We start from the raw sequence: 21958 nt of genomic DNA on the forward strand, positions 1-21958 counted from the left end.
GTCATGGCTTTTAAAAGCTATGTAGGTTAGAAACAGGAAATGAACAGCGTTCTGCCATGTTAAAGTCCAACTTTGGGTTCATCCTTTTCCTTCCTTTTGTTCAGTTCATGGAGCACTTCCAGTTCCTTGTTAGCCCTCCAGGTTCGTGGCAGGTTTTTTTGCCAGCAGTCCTCCGGTTACATCACTGTCAGATAAACATTGTCAGAGAAACAGCTCATTACCATCATGGTCTTGATATTGCCTCCTGGGGGAAGGGAAGGGAAGGGAAGGGATGGGAAGAGAAGGGAGCAGTGTATGGGCTCAGTAGGAAAGGAAATCTAACGAAGTCTAACATAATCAAGTCCCAATCCTAAATGAACGGTACATTTATCCTATATCAAAATTTGTATCTAACTTTCACCTTGGACAGATTTGCAAATATACATTAATAGCTGCTCATCTTATAAAACCCACCTGTTAAAAACCCAGCCATATATGCAGCTATTGTGCAAGGTGATCATTTTCAAAGTCTGTATAGAAGTGGTCTCAGGAATTGGCAAGTATAACCAGTGTGAGACTCTTTCCTCTTTGTGAAGGCGACAGGAGAGTGAAAATATATTCACAAAAGTGAGATGAAACCTTCCACCTGCTGGCTTTGACTCCGGAGACCTTCACAGCAGGGGTTGAGTGACAGGTGGGCGCCACAGTGTGAAATACTCCTTGATGGAGAATGTCTTATGGAAGTTACACACTGTGGAGCCGTGGGTTTTGTCAGGTAATTGCACTGCACAGAGAAGCATGATGTCCACACAGAGATGGATCCATCAGTGCAGAGCAGCAGCAGATCAACAAAACTTTGCATGGGGTGTCAACATGGTAGCAAGCAGTTTTGGCAGGGTGGTGTAGAGAATGAGTATAAGTACTACTTCTGTAGGTAAAGGGCAACAGCAAATAGCCAATAAGTATGCTGTGTATTGTATTAGAATGTATATAAATAGAGAAAAAAATACCACAGGGTCCAGCTGAAGCTGTCATAGAAACACAGCCATGTATCTCTCAGTCTCCCTCACAGCCAGTTCTTCTCTACATCACTTTTTCTCTTTCTCTCATTTCCTGATATCTTCCATTTGTGAGTCTCTCCCTCCTCTGCCTCACTCTGCTCTCTCATCAGAAGGCCAATCTGCCTCCACTGACCCACAGTAAACATGAGCATGTGGTTAATACAGTAAACTATAAACAAATAAAACAAAGTAATCATAAACAGTAAGTGATATTTGGATCGTGGCTGAAATATATCTTTAATGTGACAGTGAAGGCTGCAGACACATGGGTGTTAGAGGAAGGGAAGTTTCAAATATATTTATATATATAATAGATAATCAAATAATTGATCATGTGGCACTGTAGTTTTAAGGCCTCACCAGATCCACTGAATCCCATGAATGAACTGAAAGCTTCACATTCTGTAAATGTTACTGATTTATTTAACTGCAGTGACATACCTTATTACTTTAGATCAGAGCTCAGTTAACTGCACATGTTGTTTCAGTACAATTCAAGTGATGAACAGAATGCTCGGGGGGAACATAGATGGAAAAACACAGTACCTCCCTTGTAGCAAGCAGCACACTAACATTGGAACATGATGTGATTACTGAATCTAGTTTGTTATACAGGAATTACATCCACTCCTCATTTGATATGAGTTCAACTTCAACAGAGAAGCACTAAATTCACCTGCAGATTCAGTAGTAGCTCTAAGTTGCTCTGTCTTGTTTATGACACTGCTTTAGACAGCTTAGAAACATAGTGGTGACTGAAAATGAAAAATGATTTTACAATTGGTGTTGTAGGAGCTGAAGAACTCAGTTAGGGGGGTTGGGGTGCAAGTCCTGTGTCTGGGCTGTCTGTACTACATTCATCCCTGGTCCAGAGGTGAACTCTTTTCACATAAGATTTTGTATTATCATTATTGATTATTGATTCCTGGTTTACACAACTGAACAATAAGATTCAGGTTAGGGATCATGTTTTCAGGTGGTTGGGTGTTTTCACATTTTAACACAAAGCACATTGAGTTTAGTTGAAATGAAATGTGCCGGGGGCCAGATTCATTCTTCATTCATTCTTAAGAAGTTATTTTGCCTCGGGTCAAACTCTCTAATTTGTCAGTTTAAAAAGAAAAAGGCTGACCTGTGTAGGGAAGAACTGACCAAAACAAGCGGCAAAAGCAAATATTGGATCCTAGAAAGCAGTTTTCATATGTCTGATATGTTAAATTAGCTAAAAACAACAATGCTCAAATATAATCAGTGTTGGAGAGTAACTACTTCACATGTAATGGTGTTATGTAATTTAATTACAAAATAAATGTAACTGTGATGTAACTGTAAATGTTGATGATCACAAAGGAGGTTACATCTGAAGTCAGACGTTTCAGATTTTGTCAGGAGGGTTTTTTTCCTACTTTTTTAATATTTAACATGTTACTAAATACATATATTGTTGTTTTTAATTCTTTGAAATCAATATTTTTTTAATATTTTGTAAATAAATCATGACTCGGGCTTATTTGGAACACACATGGGTTTAAATGGTGTCACAGTACCAATTAAGCTCATGCCAGACCTTTTTCATCAAATATCTTTATTTTATATTTCAAAATCTAAATAAACTAATGAATCCGTTTTCAAATGAGAGATAAATCTTCTTTATAAGAAATTATCTCCCTTATACGTCATGTCAGTATCCATGAAAAATAGTAAAAGTAATAGTAATCAAATGTAATATATTACATTACTTTGATTAAGTAATTGAAATAGTTAAATTACTTATTATATTTTAAATAGTAATCTGTAACCTACTACATTTCCAAAGTAATCTTCCCAACCCAGAATTTAAATAAATTATAAGTTTTTGTTTCAATAGATATAATAATAATATTTGATTTTAGTAGAGTAAAATTTCAACACTAGTAGCAACAAGTATTCAAGGTGTTTTGTTACCAAGGCAACACACCTGCATTCGTGACATTGCAGGATGCTGTGAATGCAGTAATTTAACTAAGGGAAATTCCTTTAACTGTGGAAATGCACTTTAGTTATGCCCCAAACACACTCCGTGCAAATACACAGATCAAAGATAGAAAATACAATCCATTTCACATGTGATTGCATTCTGGAGTGTGTGCAGGCTCAGCTTGGGTTACTACAGCACAAAACAACAAAGAGAAAGGTGACCTCTTTCATTTGAGTTCACTTCTGCTCCAAACAACCACACTGAGCAGTTTGAGAAGCTCCAGCTGAACTTTGTCGCCTCTTCATTCAGGCAGGAATTCTCTGTGCATGATTTAAAGGTTGCACATCACATTTTATGTTTTCTTTTTCTTTAATTCATGTAGTAAGTACAGCAGTACAGTCCTCAACAGATGCCACGTTTGTTTACGACTGTGATTCATCCCCGTCAAGGAGTTTTAAAGTGCACTTTGAGTATCACCGGATGTTGCATTTTTTTCTCCAGCTGGGCTAAGATGCTGCTTTCATGCTTTCACCTCCTGAGAAAACAAATGAGCTTTATGCTTCGTGATGATGTCAGGACTGGTTCTAATATGCTCAAAAAGACATAGTTAATTGAAAGTGAAAGATCATGATTTCAGTTCATTGTTAATGCATGTGTTGCTTCAAGTCACTGCAGACTATTTTTCAGTATTAAACAAAGACAGTCGTCTTTGTTTAATACTGAAAAATTTGCCTAACCTTTACTGAGAAATATACTGAAACAGAAACATGAAAAATTTTCAAAACACTCTAGTTTCTACCAGTGAATACAACATTCATTCATACATTCAATATCAACATTCAATTAACAAAATGTTCTCATGCATGTACAGTAGCACAGTCATTTCAGTTCTCCTATATCAAAACATGTTTCATTCTCCCTCCTTCAACCAAAAAGACAATAGTGTGTTGTGACTATGTTCATTTTCACATGTTGTGTATTTTGACTACAAGACAAATACATTTTGACAGGATTCCAGACAGGTTTGACTGTCTGTAAGAAACAACATAAAAGGAGAGACAGACTTATCTGCTCAAATACTGAAGCCAAACTCCAGTAAATAAGCAGGGATTTGAAAGTCAAGATAAGACTTTATACATTACACACATACAAATATAGTATATATAACTAAGTGTTCTGAGAAAAAGTAAGTGAAAATCTCACTTCCGCTCTTCCTAGAGAGAGGAAACTGGATTATCACACAAATCCACATGCAATATGCATACGCTTGTACCATATATAATACATATAAATTATGCATGAGTAATGCCACCACCTATAATGTCGGAGAGCCATCTAAGAAAATACTAAGTGTTAATCATTCCTCCCCACAGTGCATGTCTTATCTTTAATACCAAGCTCTCAGCTCTGGTGTTCCACATGACTTGTGTCTCATCGACTTTTTGTGGTTGGTTACTTACCCACGATGATACGCAAATACACATCAGCATGGGAAATAGTGATGATGTGTAATCAGAGTCACATGTTGTTGGTCAGAAGATGTGTAGCTCAGTTTATTGAAGTGGTTGAATGTGGAAGAGAGCAGGCTGGCTAAAAGGGGATGTTGTAGAAAGTCAATGACGATGGCATGTTGCTTCACAGATAAGGTTTTGGCAAGATATTTTCTTGAAGTGAAAAGAGCAATATTTGTATGTTAAAAGAAGCCATGGAGTAAACTGAGCTGTGGAAATTCAAGATGATAGAATATGAACAATTATGTATAAAACAATTGATCTAAGAAGCCCTGTTCTTTATAGATGTAGAACTGGGTTATTCAGATAACAGTGTTGTTTAGACATGTAATCTGAAGCTGCTGGTTTAAAATTAATCTGTAACTGTTGTCAGGGCAACCAGTCATTAAGCCCAAATGTGTTTCTCTCTGAGATTTATAAATTATATATTGTCACTTTTGCTCCAAATTAATATTTTTATTATAATAAAAAGACACTGCCATTAATAATAAATCAAAGCACAGGTATCGAATGTGGTTCCTGAGAGTCAATGGTTTTTCATGACTAAAATTATTTGAGCCTTTTTACAGTTTTATTAGTTTTTGTCTTTTCTTCATTTATTTAATTATGATCAGAGATGTAAATATAGAATTATCTATCACACAACAATCCACAGCCCAAAACAAATCTACGCTGCTACTGTTTTTGTTTTTGGCTTATGGAAGGCACAAAGATGATTATGTCTTCAGTATGCTACATCTATGTAAAATATTAATAAAAACTGTAATAGATAAAAGACTGTAATAGATTTATGAAATACCACATGAATAATGCCCCAAACACTTTTTTTCTTCTATTATTCGGTACACATTTAATTTGTAATTTTTTCAATACATGAACAACTGTAAGTTTTGCAATCCTTTGCAATAATTCTTTGCTTTCACTCTGACCCATAGAGGAGGGCCAAGCTACAGCTGCAGCAGACAGTGTGGGATGCATTATGAATATAATATGATGTATTAGTTACAGCTGCTGGCTATGACCACAGCATGAGTGGGTGCAAATCTGTACCATTAACCTCCATCTAATGTCAAAATATTGTAAGTATCACAAGTTTTTTAACTAATGTCTCAGTGTTGTGTTCTGTGACAGGCTCACTGTGATAGCTTTGGCTGTGGCACATCATTTTTATTGGGTGTAACACTGAAACTGGAGTTATTATTGGACCTTTTGACAAAAACATTTTCACTTAACCCTAACCCATCCAGAATTTTTGCAATTTTTTTTTCATAGCATGTTTTTCTTATCTTCACTTTTTCAAAATTCAAAATTCAAATATATCCATGCCTCAAAATTGTGGGTTAATGATTGACAAAGTCCATCTTGGATGCCTTAGTTAAAAGGTCCCCTGGTGCAGAGTCCTGCAAATGTCCCATTTTGTAAACCCACACTCACCCATATCGGTTGTGTTTAAAACCTCACTCAACCAGTTATCCAACAGCATCACTAATTAAATTCTCTACCCGACCCGTCCCGCTTTACATAGAACTGAAACCCGACCCCCACTCTATTTAAAATCAGTCAGATACAAAAAAAATGCTTTTTATCTCACATGTCACACAGGGTAATCAAACAGCATTAACACTGTGAGTCCAATTTCAGCTAAGGTTAATTGTCTCAGAGTCCAGACATTGGATTTGATTTTAGATTTTAGATGAGGTATTGTTGATAACTTTAAAATCTCCACTATTCTTTTTCTCAACTCCTCAGGATCTATTTCAATAAGTGAAGCAACGCGTTAGTTCATGCAGGACATGGAAGTCATAAGCCCCAGCTGATAGGCACTGATTGAATCAGCACACCTTATCAGTCACACACCAATCACAGCCACTCACACCTCGAGGCGGTCCATTTAAATATGACTCCCACCTACACTAATATCCTTTCACCATTGTTCACACTGCTGCTGGTAAAACTTGCCTCCACCACCCCAGCCTCCACCTTTCTGGTTCAGAATCCCATCATGAGCCATGTCTTTCTTTCGGCCCATTCCATTTGTTGCAATAATAATATCCAGATAATAATGACCAGAGTGCTTCTGACTGACCTGCTGTGTAAGCGGGTGTGATTTATTAAATGAAAGTAGAGAGTTCTGGGCGGACCCATGCACAAATAAACTACATGATTTTAAAACTTTTATCGACTTGAATTGCAGGCATATTGTTGTGGATGTGTAACTAAAAATATATGTTTTTCCATTTGCAAAAAACAGCATGTGTCTGACCTGACCTGTACTCACAAATTAGACAGTGGGGTATTTTTCACCCATTTCATCAAAATTTGTGGGTCACCCGTCAGGTACCCACGGGTATATGAACCCGTGATTCTGCTCTGGTGCATGTGTTCTGTCCCCTGATGGTTTATCTGTGCACTACATGTATCTGATGGTGTACATCAGGTTTTTCAGGGGGAAAAAATGATCACACTGATGATGCAGAGCTCTATAAAACTCATGTATCATATGATTTACTTGGCATTACAGGGTTAAATGTGTGTGGTGTAAATTAGCAACATCTCTGTCATATCTGATATGTGAGTATCTGGCTCTATGATGCTTTCAGCTAATGTGAATACATGAGGAGCTGTGAAGAGTAGCAGCAGTAGACACAGTTACAACTGCAGTAGAGCTCTGATAAACAGCTTCTAGTCACAGCTTCAATCAGCAGCTGCATAATGTTGGAGCTCGACATTTCTGTTTGTATTTCTGTATATGTTTCTGGACATAGGAATAAATTATAAACTGACTATTGTCATCATAATTATCATGAAACCTTTTGTGTTACAGCCACACACACACATGCACGAGCATACACATATGAGCTTGCAAATGCATGAATGTGCACCTGAAGTCATTTAATTTTCCCTGGGGATGATTTAGTGAATACAAATATCCAATAGTCAAACTGTGTGTGTGTGTGTGTGTGTGTGTGTGTGTGTGTGTGTGTGTGTGTGTGTGTGTGTGTGTTTTTCCCGCTCTCAGTCACAGTGTTGATTGCAGTCTGGAGAGGCGAGATTTTGGGCTGTGACAAGGAGATGGGCAGATAGCGACAGATGAGTTCCTTAGAGTAGAACTAACGACCACAAACACTCACACACACACACACACACACACACACACACACACACACACACTCGACACACAAACACAGAATTCATCTATTCCTTATCACAATCTAGCCCGTCACCCCGCAGCATTTTATTTATAACTGTGTTTCTCTCTGTGCTTTTCTGCGGTGATGAAATGCTGCTTCGCATGGCCTATCTCTGTCCAGGGGAGTGAAACTCCTCGAATGAAACAGCCATCACTACAAAGTCAGATGAGGTCACTGAGGGAGAAGGAGAGATATTTGTCAAAGAAAATGAAACCAAGAAAATCATTTGTAACACTGAGTTCTTCGTGGAGTGATGATGGAGCTCGATTGATATGTTTGATGCATCAAAGCCAAACCAGGGTCCTTTATTAAAGGCAATGATCCCCAAAGGATGATTGCAAGGGATTATTTTTACACCCTTATATTTCATTTAAGAAAAATTATCACAGAAAGTTATATTTTACATTTTGTTTTTATTTTTTTATTTTTTTAAAGATCCACGTCCCCCCATCACCCAAATGATGAATCTTGATGACTTTGATGACCCTCTCTCCTTCCCTTTAACACAACAGATAACAAGACCTGTCATGACTACCAGTTCCCAATGTGTCGTTCTGTCTTAGCTGGTTGGTCTGTTTGGACAGATCTCCCTATTATAAACTCTGTTCTGCTCTTTGAGCACAGTAAACTTTGTTTTAAAGGACAGATTCACAAGTTTGTCTTAAAATATCAGTTAGGACCCCAGTTGAGCACTGAAAAGTTTTGCTGTAATCATTCCTCCTGTTCATACTGACCATTAGAAAATGCCTTTATCCTTATTTTGTGTAAACATGTTTTGACTGTGACAAAGCCAGTTCTGCACTCTCTGTGTTGTGCCGGGTTCCGGTGGGCTGGGTTTCGAGCCCCAGATCTGGTTGCACAGCCTTATGGGGGCTCAAAGTTCATCTCACAGAATTGGGCTGCTCCCGTTGTGATGTGTGTGTGTGTGTGTGTGTGTGTGTGTGTGTGTGTGTGTGTGTGTGTGTGTGTGTATACTGTCCACACAATGTATTGTGTTTTTGTTTTTGTGTAATCATTGGAAAATTTAAATAAAGAGAATTTTAAAATAAAATAAAAATAAGAAAATGCCTTTATAATGCACTTACAATGCAAGTGATGGAGGACAAAATCAACACATCATTTCTATTTTTACATCTGTAGAAATTGGCCTGTTCAGAACTGGCGCAGCACAGGTCTCTATAGCAACGTAAGGAATCTCTGTATGTATGTATGTATGCCCTTCATTTATCTATTGAACCTTTCATTCAATCAACTCCATACTTGGTAGGTGTATGGCTGGTAACCCAAGGAAATGTAGTGTCAAATTTGGTGTAATTTGGACAGCGGATCAGTGAATTGCTATACTCTATACAGGGACAGGGTAGAGCTTCAAGGCTCTGCCGACTGACTCCAGCATGTCAGGGAGAGACCAGAGACGAGGCATGACATGAGTCAGAGGAAAGTGCTCTAAAGAGAAAAAAGTAGACAGCGAAAACACAGCTTTTAATCAAGAATGGACACTCTGACTCCACGTCCAGACAGACAATGTAGTGTTAGCAGCACGTTTAGCAGATTAGCAGCAAGTGACTACAAAGGTACTACTACAAGGTTAAATGAAAGAGACCCAACATTCTCACATGAGCAGCACTTAGCGACAGTGGCAGGAAAATCTCCTTTAACAGGAAGAAACCTCAAGCAGGACTGAGCTCTAAGTGAGTGGCCATCTGCCTCGACCAGTTGGGTGTGAGAGAGAGAGAGAGAGAGAGAGAGAGAGAGAGAGAGAGAGAGAGAGAGAGAGAGAGAGAGAGAGAGAGAACAAATGTCCCTCATTAAAATATTCTTTGCACTGCTGCAGCACATCTGGTCTGTCCGTCTGGTCCATGTCATTTCAAAACTCTAAAGACCGACCACACAAAAAACAAAACCGTATTAAGCGGCTCATACGTTGTCCACAAAATGGGCAAAACATCACTCGATGGCTGTCCATCTTGGCTCACCATGAACTCTACCGACAACAACAGCTCGTATTGGCTGCTCCCCGTTATCACTTCTGGTTCAACCCCCGGAGTTGGTACATTCCCTTTCTGGTTGATGGTTGATATTTGTAAAAGTGTTTTGCCGTTTGTAAAAGTGTTTTGTGTCTTGTTAATTTGTTTTCTGAAATGTAAATTTGTTTCGGGACTTGTAAATGTGTTATGGTAATGTAATTTTGTTTTATGATATGTAAAAATGTTTTCCAAAATGTAAATTTGTCTCAAGCTTTGTAAAAGTGTTTCACATGTTGTAATCTTGGTTTGCACCTCCCGGCCACCGTAGTTCAGAGCCCAATACACAATGACTTAGTTACACGAGCAAAACAAAGGAAATGCTTCAACGGGCTGTGGTGATTGTGAAGTGCCTTTACAGACAAAGCACACATCTTTGGAGCAAACATAGTCACTCAAATGTTTTTTTTTATAAAAAATTTCATCTCATCTGTGTATAATATAATGTTAGTGTCTTTCATGTTGTTGGTTTATAAACTCATTCACATCTCACTTTTTTATTGCGCAGAAAAAAAGATGGTTACAAAATAAGTCAAGAAAATGTTGAAACCAATGAAAAAGCTTTTACCAAGTAACACAACATATTTAATGAAAACAAAGGAGACAAGAAGCACACACACAAAGTTTAGACTCACAGACTGAGCAGGAAAAACAGAGGGTCAAAACAATAAAACACACAATAAATATATAAATAAATACATAAACGTGTGTGTGTGTGTGTGTGTGTGTGTGTGTGTGTGTGTGTGTGTGTGTGTGTGTGTGTGTGTGTGTGTGTGTGTGTGTGTGTGTGTGTGTGTGTGTGTGTGTGTATGTGTGTGTGTGTAGGCTGTTAATTTTTCTATGCAATAAAGCATGGGAACTGGACTAGTATAATTAATTAAAACTGCTGGCTGTCAATTATTTCGTGACTCATGCAATTTATTTGTTCACATAGCTGTTTATGAGTATCAAGTCCTCCATTGTTTATATTCATATTTATTGCCTTCTAGTCTCCTTCTCTGCCTTTGTCAGCACATTGCTGCATTTCTGCATCACTGCCACATGTAGAGCAGTAGAACAGTGTGAAAGCATTGGCAGAACTGTGCTGTGTATCACAATACTCGTGTGTATGTGCATCCTCATGTGTGAGTGTGAAACAAACAAAAAAACTAGTAGTGCTCTATAACTCCGCAAGCGGCTTAAAAGAAGATATAAAGTTAAAAGTTGTGATATGATGTGCTGTCTGTGATGCCAGATGTTTGCTCCATGAAGGACAGCTGTCAACAATACACACTTATATATGCTTTTCATTAAAACATAATTATATAAAAGACATGATAGTGTGCATCAATGAGAGATGTAAACTGAGCTGAGATATAAAAAAGTTGAGTTCTTCTACTTCATTAACCCTCTATTAGTCATTCATTGTTGCTTATAGTGATATAATGAATCAGTTAGTGAGGGGTACCATCCAGCTTATACAGTATGCTGACTGTTTTGGGGATGTTATACACTTAAAGTTAAGCATAACATAAATTACAGTAAACTGACTGAACAGTAAGACGTCTATCTGTATCTATGGTAACGGATGTTTCCAGCTTGCAGTGGAGAGTGGCAAATACTTTATATCCTGCGGTTTAGCTGTTTATTAATATCTTCCCCATTCATACAAACTGAGTGGGTAAGGGTCAATTTGGACATAGTGTGTGACTTTATTGGTGAGTTTCAACATCTGTTTTCTGTGGTACAGCTGGCCTGAATCTCACTCAGGTCCTTTTAACCTAACTGGCCTGTAAATGAGATATTCAGTAAGGTCATATTTCCAAAAGAAAAGAGGAATCTGGCTGGCTGGCTAATTAGAGCAGAAGAGGGTTTGCACTTTACTATATCCCTAATGAGGTTAAGACTCACTACTGCTCCACCAGGCTTCTGCTGCAAAGCACTTCAAATATACATGTACATATGAATGTCAGCTCCAAACCTGTATAGAACATTGCATTGCACTGTCACAAGTACAAAGCGTGCATTGAAACCATAGCACAAGCACATGAGCGCCCTCTTCACCTGGCTACATTTTCATATGCTAATTTGTCCTCATCGTTTATACAAACAAGTAAATCTAAATTGTAAATCCCACCTTTCCCCCTGTAAATGTTAGACAAGACAAAACAAAAAGTTTGCTCAGAATTGACTTAAAACATATTTTAATGAGCCAGTGTAGCTTTAATAATTAACACGTGGAATAATTTTACATTCATCACACACTTGTTAATTTTTCTTTTCTCTTCTTTGTGGTGCAACCATTAGAGCAATAACAATGTTTGCTCTTAATGTGTGGTCATATTAAATAGATGCTGTGTGTTCAGAGATGCGTTCAACTCATCTGTGCTGACTCATTTTAGGACTGAAGAAAAAACAGACAACTGCAAACCTGGATTGGACAGTCCTCCTGTGGACCATTTGGTGACAAATATGTACATCACCCAGCAGAGTGGACCCTCTGAGAAGCACATTCTGGGTACAGTAGTAACAATTATCATTATTTACTGGGGTAAATGATGACATGCATTGGAGGAAAGATACAAACTGTAATAACAAAGAAGGAGGAGCAGTCACAGCGGGAACATATATCATATTCCTCTCAACATACTAGTACAATTTTTTTTATTTCCTATTGTTCATATTGCTTGTGTACTTACTTATTATGTATTGTTCTTTATTTTTTATTGATGCTCTTTCTCTGTTTACTATCCATTTTTTTGCTGTAATACTGTAAATATTCCCACTGTTGGACTAATAAAGGATTATCTTATCTTATCTTAACAGAATGGACATAGGCCTACAGTTTATGGTGTGCAGAGGTCTGACAGACGTGATGAAAGAAACAGGTGAACTGTCCATCACCTGTCATGGAAACTATAGCAACCTGTCCCTCCCTCTACTTTCCACTGTTGCCATCATGGAATATGATGTACATTACCAATGAAATTGTATATGTATTCAAAGTTTTTATGTTGTTTTTTTTACACTGATCAACTGTAAAATACCCTTTCATGTCAGTGAAGTGAACTCATTTAATTACAAATATAAAATACAAAGTAGATCTTTGCATAAGTATTGACTATTTAGAAGCATCCTTCAGATACATCTCTATCATCTTGTCCCTACTCTTCTTTGCAAAACCGCCCTGATCCACAGAGTCTCAGTTGGATTGACATTTAGACTCTGAAGCCATTGTTGTTTTGAAGCCATTCAGCATTTGGCTGTATGCTTGGAATCACTGGTCTTCATGCAAGAAGTCACATACAAAGAAATTCCCTCTTATTTTCATTCGAATTGACAATTTGTTCTTCTTTTGTTAGTACCCATTGATTTCTGGGATTCTCCAGTGTTTTCTTACTGTTGCTCCTCTCTTAGGTAAGAGAAGATTTCACGAGTAGTCAAGTGCACCCGTACTAAGATAAGAAAAAATGTTTTCACAGTTCACAAATTGTTTATCCAATGCAAAGAAACATAGGTTTTTAATTTGAGGAAAATAAAAAAACACATGAATATCATGTAATCAAAGTTAGATTAGGTTTCAGAGTAATTATAATAATTTGATTATTAAAATTGAGGGCTAAAAAATACAGTTGGTCAATCAAGACTATAATAAGTTTAAGTTTAAGTACGTCAACTGCTAACGTCAACTGCTAACGTTACTGCTAACGTTACTGCTAACGTTCATCTTCTTGCTGCCTTTTTTTGGTGGCATCTGATTTAGTGTTTAGGGGGCGTTACCCATGTTAATAACAAACAACCGGCCACACGCCTCCAATTTAATAAGTGGGATTCATCTTTCAGCACACCTGAGTGAGAGCAGATTATGGTTAAGAACATTTGGTGCATCTGGAGTTGACTTCTCTTATTTCTTCTCTTAAGAAATATTTATGAGAATGTTGCTGCATGAGGTCTATTGTCTGGCTGCAAAACAAATCTTCTCCATATTGCATGTTTCTTGCAGACTGCATTAGGTTGTCCTCTGGGATTTTCCTGTGATTTGCTGCATTCATTTTGTCCTCTACCAGTCCTAATGGGGGGCCTTAGGGGGCCAAGCCTGAGTGCTGTGCCCACCTTTATGAAACTAACAAGACTTTTTTGTTTAACTGTATAACTAATATAACCTCAGTGGGTTGCAATATCTGCAAGTGTGTTTTTGCCAAACTGCAGGAATTTCATTAAGCTGCAGATATTTAGAGTTGGGGGTGTAGGTTTGTGTTTTTCATGCTGTGCTCTTCAGCAGCAGTTGTTGGGAATATTAGAATTGTTTTAGCAAGAAAATCACATCATAAAGAAAAATGGAAATGCATTAGAATGATACAGCAGGTGCAACACCCCTTCAAAATATTTATATTAATTAATCATTCATCTGAATTACTGTTGAAATAAAATGGATAGAGAATGCTTTTAAGCCCTAATTTCAAACAAACAAACAAACAAATAAACAAACAAACAAACAAACAAAACGGGACTGCCTGGGAGAAATCAGATGCTGATCCAATTAGTGTGATCTGGCAACAGGTTTGACTCTGACAACCCTACAGGGCTTTCTTCTCCCCCATAGCATGATGCTGTCATCATGCTTCATGCTTGGGATGCTGTGGTTGAAGTTTATAGAATCTTCTTCCAGCTGACTTCAAAATGCCTTCTGGAAAACTGTAGCTGTTGTCGTATGGACAGTTTCTCCAGTCTCAGCCTCTGAAGCTTTAAACTTCTTCAAAGGTGTCCTCCCTCACCTTAGATGCTTACTCTGTTTTTAAGGACAGCCAGCTCTAGACAGATTTACAGCTGTGCCATATTCTTTCCATTTCGTAATGATTGATTTGAACTTGAAAACATTCTTGTACCCATCTCCTGATTTGGGCTTTCAAATAACCTTTTTGTTGCTTCGTCTTTATGGCGGGGGTTTGTCTATGTTACCACTTACCAGAAGTTCATATCACCTCCATATCACCATCCATTCAACACAGGAGCTCTAACCAATATTCAAATGAAAGGGCATGATCCCTCCACTAGTTTCCCAATCAATGCAAAAAACATACACATTGAAGGTAGATTAGCATGTACAGTATGTTGGTAAGATTCCTTGAAGTTGTAATCTGTCTTGGTGGATTTGGTAAATCCTGTGGTTACAAGTGTACTTTACAAGTTTACAAGTGTAGTTTAATACTGCAGGTTCCAGAATTCAGACCCTGCAAACGTTGTTCAGTTGTCCCAGACCAAAAGTGGTTCCAGTTGGACACCAAAAACAGCAACATGCATGTGAATTGTAAATCACAAAACTTGAGTCAAATCACTTTTTAGTGGAATTTTTTTAGGAAAACAGATATGCTGTCAATCACTCTTTGTAATAAATACTCTGCTTGATGTTTCTTCCTGTTAAAAGGGAGTTTTTCCTTGCCACTGTCACCAAGTGCTGCTCATGAGGGAATATTGGGTCTCTTTAAATTAAAGAGTACAGTCTAGACCTGCTATGTGTGAAAAGTGTCTTGAGATAACTTTTGTTGTGATTTGTCACCATATGAATAATGTTTGGATTGGATATTAGGTCTAAATCAGTTTTAGTTTAAAAGCTATCATGAGTAGACATCATAGGGTGTCATCCTTTTTATAAAGGTCCACCTGGACCTGACTTCAGAAAACCTTCAAATGTATCAAATTTTCACTGTGCAACTCATCTATTGCTGTTTAGTTTTGTATGTTTCATACAGAACCTTTTACTTTTATTTATTAATTAGTTGAGAGCAGATTGTCCTAGAGCAGGCATCTCCAAACTATTCCATAAAGGGTTCGTGTGGTTGCAGGTTTTCATTCCAACCAAGCAGGAGCACACCAGGCCTGACTCATTTAACCAACTGATCTCAGTCTTCAGACAGTTGATTGTTTGAATCTTTGGTTGGAACAAAAACCTGCAGACACACCCTTGCCCTTTATGGAATAGTTTGGACATTTCTGTCCTAGAGGGTTGTCAGTGGCCCGCTGAAACCCCTACTTCTGGTGCCCATGAACAGAGTTCAGATGATCACTGAACTCCTAACCAACATGAGCATAGAACATAAAAGAACATGTCAGTACACTTCATGAGGAACTTTATTTCTTGTTAATGTTGTTTTACAAACTCTCAGCTCTAAACTCTTGTGATGAACTACGTGTATTCTTGTGAGCAAAAGGCAGCTGATGGCCACGTAACGTCCCACAAATCAACACAGCATTCATTCTGATATGTTTTGACCGTGACGTGACGTCTCAATGTTTGCTGTCCTTAGAAAAGAGTTGTGACAGAGACATGTTTTGCAAATGTTTTTTATTGACTTTTGTTCAAATACTAAAATAAAGCCACAGTACTGAGCATGCATATTATGACACCACAGACCAGAACAACAATCAAACATCATGTTACAGTAATTTACATCTGAAGCCACACAAATCAATACACTTGGAAATCTGTGATAACAACACATTGAGAATACAACAAACCAGCAGCTCTTCAGGGCTAAATAATGACAATTACACACATAGACACACTCACACATACACACACACTAGCATGTCCAAGGGAGTTCTGTTATCCTACTATCAGCCAATCCACACAGTGTAATCATCCAAAAGTAATACTTGTTTCCAAGTGAATTTGCAATAAGTGGGTGAGTCATGGCATTCTGTGCTAAGATTTTAGAAGAATTAAATGAGTTAATTCCACTGTTGTCCCACTGGTAGCCATCAGGGACTTTATAAACCATAAAGGGATTTTTGCTTGGCTGCCCTTGAATAGCATTTCCTGTATTGTCCCCTCTGATGACTAACTCCCTGCAAGCACTGCCTGCACATACCCATACATACACACACATATATCAACACACTGAAATAAGGATTTTAAAATTACATCAATTAAACTGCCAGCCAATATACACATTCAGCTTACAAAAAAAGGTGTTTTTAACTTGAAACGGGTATTTCATCATTAAATGGTTTACTTCACCATAATAAAGCAGAAAAAAGAACACACCAGAAAATGAAAAACTGTGATGTGTTTACAAAGTGGCCCAAAAATCATTCAAAGCAGCTTTAAGTTTTAATACGTTTGTACATTTTTCCGGCTATTTTCATTCAACAGCACTAGTAGATGCATGTACGTATCTATATAGCACATTATGAAAAAGCTAAAAAAATATTCCTTAAATAGAAGAAGAAATTATAGGCCTTTTAGACAGTAATAAAGCAAACGTTTGCAAGCATAAAAACACAAATCAATATAGTGTAATAATTACATTAAAAAAGCCAACAAGATCCTGCAGGATCAGTGCAGGCATGCAGTGCATTTCAGAAAAATCCCAGAAAAAAAGTAGAATAAAAACAATAATCCACATGTCACTCACAGCACTGTACACCATCATTTACAGTAACTACAATGAAAGAGAAAGGAACAAGTACAAGACAGTGTGGGCCATAATTACATGCAGTGTGCTCTTCAAGAGTTTCATTTGTAAAGTTTGACTTTTCAAATGTTTTTAGTTGCATGTTAACTGTAATGCTGCCAAGAAAGAAATTCATTTTACACTGCTTGAGTGTCATGGGAAAAGTTACTCACACTCACATTCTTACAGTTAGGATAATATCAGCTAATATCAGTCAACACAGCGCACAATGTTCTAGGTGTATGCTAAGGTGCTAATATGATAGAGCTAGGAATCTGCTGGGACACGTGACGACTGGTGTCAATGTTCTCATTAGTTAAAGGGTAAGCTGACTTATGGGACAAGTTTAAGGAAGCAAATAATGGCCATAAATATCTACTATGCAACTTAATACCTCACTATTAAATTTATTCACCTCTGAATCCTGAATCCTGAATCCTGCATCCTGCATCATTGTAAAGGAATTTCAATAGCAAACCACTAAAATACAGTTATACACAGGAGATCATGTTTTTGAAATTGATCAACTTGAAATTTCTACGAGGGAAATTATGACCACATGAATTCAGATATTTTCAATGTTTTCAATGATAATATTTAAGTGTTCAGAAATGATTCAATTCCACAGTTAGGTACTCAGTTGCTTATAAGATTAAACATTTTATGGACATTATTCACTCCTGTACCAGTTCACCAAAACCTGGTGTATTCCTCAACAAAACACTGATAAAATAAACAAACAAAAAAAGAATAACTGTGCTTCTATGTATTACAACCAACAATACATATGCAGAAACACAAAAACGATTCAAGAAACAGTAAACATTTTAGAAAATATGACCGATAGACATTTTAAGTTGGTGGGAGAATTAAAAACAATTTTATGTGTCCAGTGCATGTTTGGCCTAGCTTAGCACAGGCAGAAAGGAAATAGATCTTCACTCAAAAATTGCCCCTTTTATAGGCTTTATCCCTTTTTATTAAGCTAGAACTATACATTTGAAAAGCAAGCTAACTACTATCAGTGTCAGTTATGGCTAGCTTAGCATGACAGACATGTTAAACAGGCATTCAAATAATGTCTTTCGTATCTTTACCAAAAGGCTGAGCGCTCCAGCAGCTAGCCAAGGAGTGTGTATTAATTTACAATGTCTGAATTACTCATTCTAACTTGTGCTATACAGTATTTTTCTGAACACTCCTCATGTTGTTTTCATCAGTGAGGTTGAATAGGGTGAGGAGGAATTATATTGAACATAATAATGGACAAAATGACCAGACAGTTTTTAATTGCACATTCATGTCTTTGGTTTGTTTGTAAACTGATGGATCACTCATAGTATGGAAACAAATCTGATCAGTGTTGGCCACATGTTCTAAATACTGCCATATAATTCTGACAGCAATCAAATTCTAGGAGACAACTGACATTTCCAAATCGTTCTGTGGTCTAAAGATATGAATCTCTAGATTACAGATCCCTAATGTATCCATATAAAGAAGGAAACAATCAGCAAGACACTTATAATCAGTTTCAGCATGTTTTTCACACCGATTAAGGCTGGTTAGCTGTGTATCAACATCGAACACCCTCTTTGTGTTTTTCAGCCAGCAGGAGGTTGTCAAGTTAAATGAGCAGACAAGCACTGAACTGTTCATGAGACTATGTACAAAAATACAGAAAATGATCAGTGTGTAGTGTTTAATGATAACTCTCATTGCTACTGTTTTTATATTAATAATGGTAACGATAACACTGATAACGGTTCTGGTGATGATCATCATCATTGTTTCTGTGTTTATACCTTACTAATTTTATATACTTTTATCAACACATTTTATTCAACTGATCCCATTCCAATTAATGCTTGTTTTACTGATTTATCTGTCACTGTCTTCTGTTTAAAATAAATAAATAATAAATAAATAAATAAAAGTTTTAGCTTTAGATTTGTCTCACTAACGTAACAAGGTATTTAGTTCAGCCAAAAAGCATATCTTATAATCAAAAGATAATGAGCGACTATTGACAGGATTACAAAAATGAGTAGTCCCAGGTTAGCAGCAAAAGTACTTATGTCCAGTGTAGCATCATATTTAAAGGCAGAATGTGCAGAATTTGTTGGTGGCAGTTTGTAAACACAACATTTAGTTGGCCCCTCCTCCCTGGCTCACCTCTGCTCTCTGTCTGTGCCTTTATTCAAATGAATGAATGAAAATGGATTTTAGCTTATACTTTACTCAAGACGAGTACAAAAAATTCTGGCAGAAGGGAGACACTATGTACCATTTATCAAATTGTTAAATAAGCAGAACATTAGCATTGTGCCGTTTTCGTAGCCTCCCCTTGGAAGCTTGCTTACGATCTGGACCAGGAGTTGCAAAATTCAAATAGGATGGTTGACTACTATACATATTTTTCCTGAAATTAGGGGAGGGACTTTGGCTCTTTATAGAATCCTCACTTCATACTTCTTGCACACTGTTATTGGCTAGGGGCTACACACACCCACTAACATCCACAAACACATAAAAATAAGTAAATACCAGCAGAGGGCAGGGTCATGCAGATGCATACACTCCCACACACTTCTATTGGGCCGTAAGTAATGCTTAGAGGGAATATTTTTGTGAGTCTATATATTGTTTTTCAGGAAAACCCTGCACATTCTGCCTTTAACATATTAATTCTAAGTGCTGCATCAACGTTATTATTATAAAATATATTATATTTTTTCTTTTTGTTAGATCACACTATGTGTGGGAAACTTAATAAACCAGAAAAATATACAGGTTATACAGTGGATCAATTGAGCCTGTTCATTAACACAGCTTGGTGACCTACAAAATCCTTTAAAACTGAATTGAATTGTACTGGGTTAGGGTTAGGCTTTGTTTTGTTCGCTCAAGTTTGAGTCTGTGCTTTCCTCTGTACTAGATAAAAATAAAAATAATGTCTGTTTCAAGGTTTAATTTACTGATGTTATCCAACCTTTTTCAATGACCACACCTCTGTACTGAATTACATGGTACACAACAGATCTCATTTAAAATTCAAATTTTGAATTCAAAATTCACAAACGTTGACACATTCACAAAAATAGTGCTATTCTGTGATAGTAATGTTTAAAAGATCATTATGTTTTAATGTGTATGTCACATGTTTTTTTTTCTGTGGGAGTCATTGGAGATATTAAATTAAGAAAACAGGCTAACCCTAACCCTAACCCTAACCCATCATATAAAGTTGTTCACCAACCATAAAGGGCATGATTACTTACTTTTCCTTCAATCATAATTGAACTTCATTACACCTTTCAGTCTGTTGGGTAAAAACGGATACAGCCACACAGCGGTAAGTAGCTTATGAGCTAATGTTTTGGCAAGAGTTTTTGGCCGAAGAAATAATGTTTCCAGACCACAGTATGAATTGTGCCATTTTCTTATCATCTTCCATCTCCTTATGTCCGGTCTCATATACCAACGTCTTGTCTCTTTTGTCATTACCTAAAGCAGATTCTGTGCTTTAGTAACCCACAACTTGTCTTACGAGTTCATGGAAATCCTACATTGTGGTAATATGGAAATATTTACATGATTTCCTGCTGATCATCTGCTGGGTGTGTGTCTGCAACATTAAGCGTGTTTTCATTTGATGATGGCCAATCCACCTTTCCATCACCAGGTGGAGACGTCTCAACTGGAACAACACCAAAACTGTAAGTGGTACCATCTCTGGTGTCATTGGGATGGTCTGCCTCCATGCCATTGACTGCTGGTGTCTCCTGATGACTGCTTCCGTTCTGCTTCACGGTCGTACCAGTGGCAGGACTCATGATGGCTCCTCTGGCCTTTTCATTGGTTCCATTGCTGTTGGCCTGAGAGGTTTGTGAGTCTCGGATGGTGCCGAAGCCGGTCTGAATCACTGACAGCGTCCTCTGATGTCCGTTTGGCTGCTGGCAACGGTACAGCCCGCGAAATGCAGAGCGGAACTTCTGAGACATGGCATTGTATATCACAGGGTTGATAGCACTGTTGGCATAGATACATGTCCGACAAAACAACAGGAACCAGGCATCCAGATAGGGTGTGGACACAAAAGAGTTGATCAAAACTAGAGTCCGGTAGGGCATCCACAGCAGAGCGAAGAGGATCACCACTACTGCAAGCATCTTGGTCACCTGTAGAGAAATAGCAAACACTGTACATTAAAACACCATTGAAGCCACTGTATGTAGATAATGTGATTTACCGAAGCCACAATATTAAGCAATGAGTGACACGGTGGTTTATAACACATTAATTGGTGAAAACAGATTTATTAGACCCAGAGGTTCAGAAATAGTTTTGAAAATCAAATTACTATTCAGCCACAACAATCACCAAGCAGCTAAACGTTTGTGCCAAGGCTCCAAGGCCCAGTGCAATATGGGCTGATGCATCGCTCTAATTTCTCTGATTAGCTCTGATTGCTTCATGATTATATAAGTCACCATCAACATGTCAGATGATGCATAAACTGTTACCAAATAAAGTTTATATGTGCATGTGTGAGAGAGACGGTTTAGTTGCATGTGTGTAGTAGTTTGATTTAAGAAGAAGACACACACAAAAATAATTTATAACCAGCAACTGTCGCTAGTAGATTTGTTCAGCTCTAGCTATCTATCTAATGAAAGTAACCTTTGGCTCAAAGCACTTTTTGTGGTTGACTTTTTAATGAGTTGACACTCATAAAAAAGAGAAAGAGTGTACTCCTCTAACATAACAATAAAAAACATTTAGCATGAGGACTATCCAAA

At 37.5% G+C, this 21958-nt stretch overlaps 1 protein-coding gene across 1 annotated transcript in view; it reads right to left on the reverse strand.

Annotated features, from left to right (window-relative positions):
- trhr2 (thyrotropin releasing hormone receptor 2) overlaps positions 1 to 21958 on the reverse strand; it is a 71109-nt gene that overhangs the window by 33907 nt on the left and 15244 nt on the right. The window contains exon 5 of the mRNA XM_053319965.1: positions 20751 to 21337. Coding sequence (XP_053175940.1) covers positions 20751 to 21337 — 587 coding nt within the window. The remainder of the gene's footprint in view (positions 1 to 20750; positions 21338 to 21958) is intronic.

The sequence above is a fragment of the Scomber japonicus genome, chromosome 5 (assembly GCF_027409825.1).
Source record: "Scomber japonicus isolate fScoJap1 chromosome 5, fScoJap1.pri, whole genome shotgun sequence".
NCBI lineage: Eukaryota > Metazoa > Chordata > Actinopteri > Scombriformes > Scombridae > Scomber > Scomber japonicus.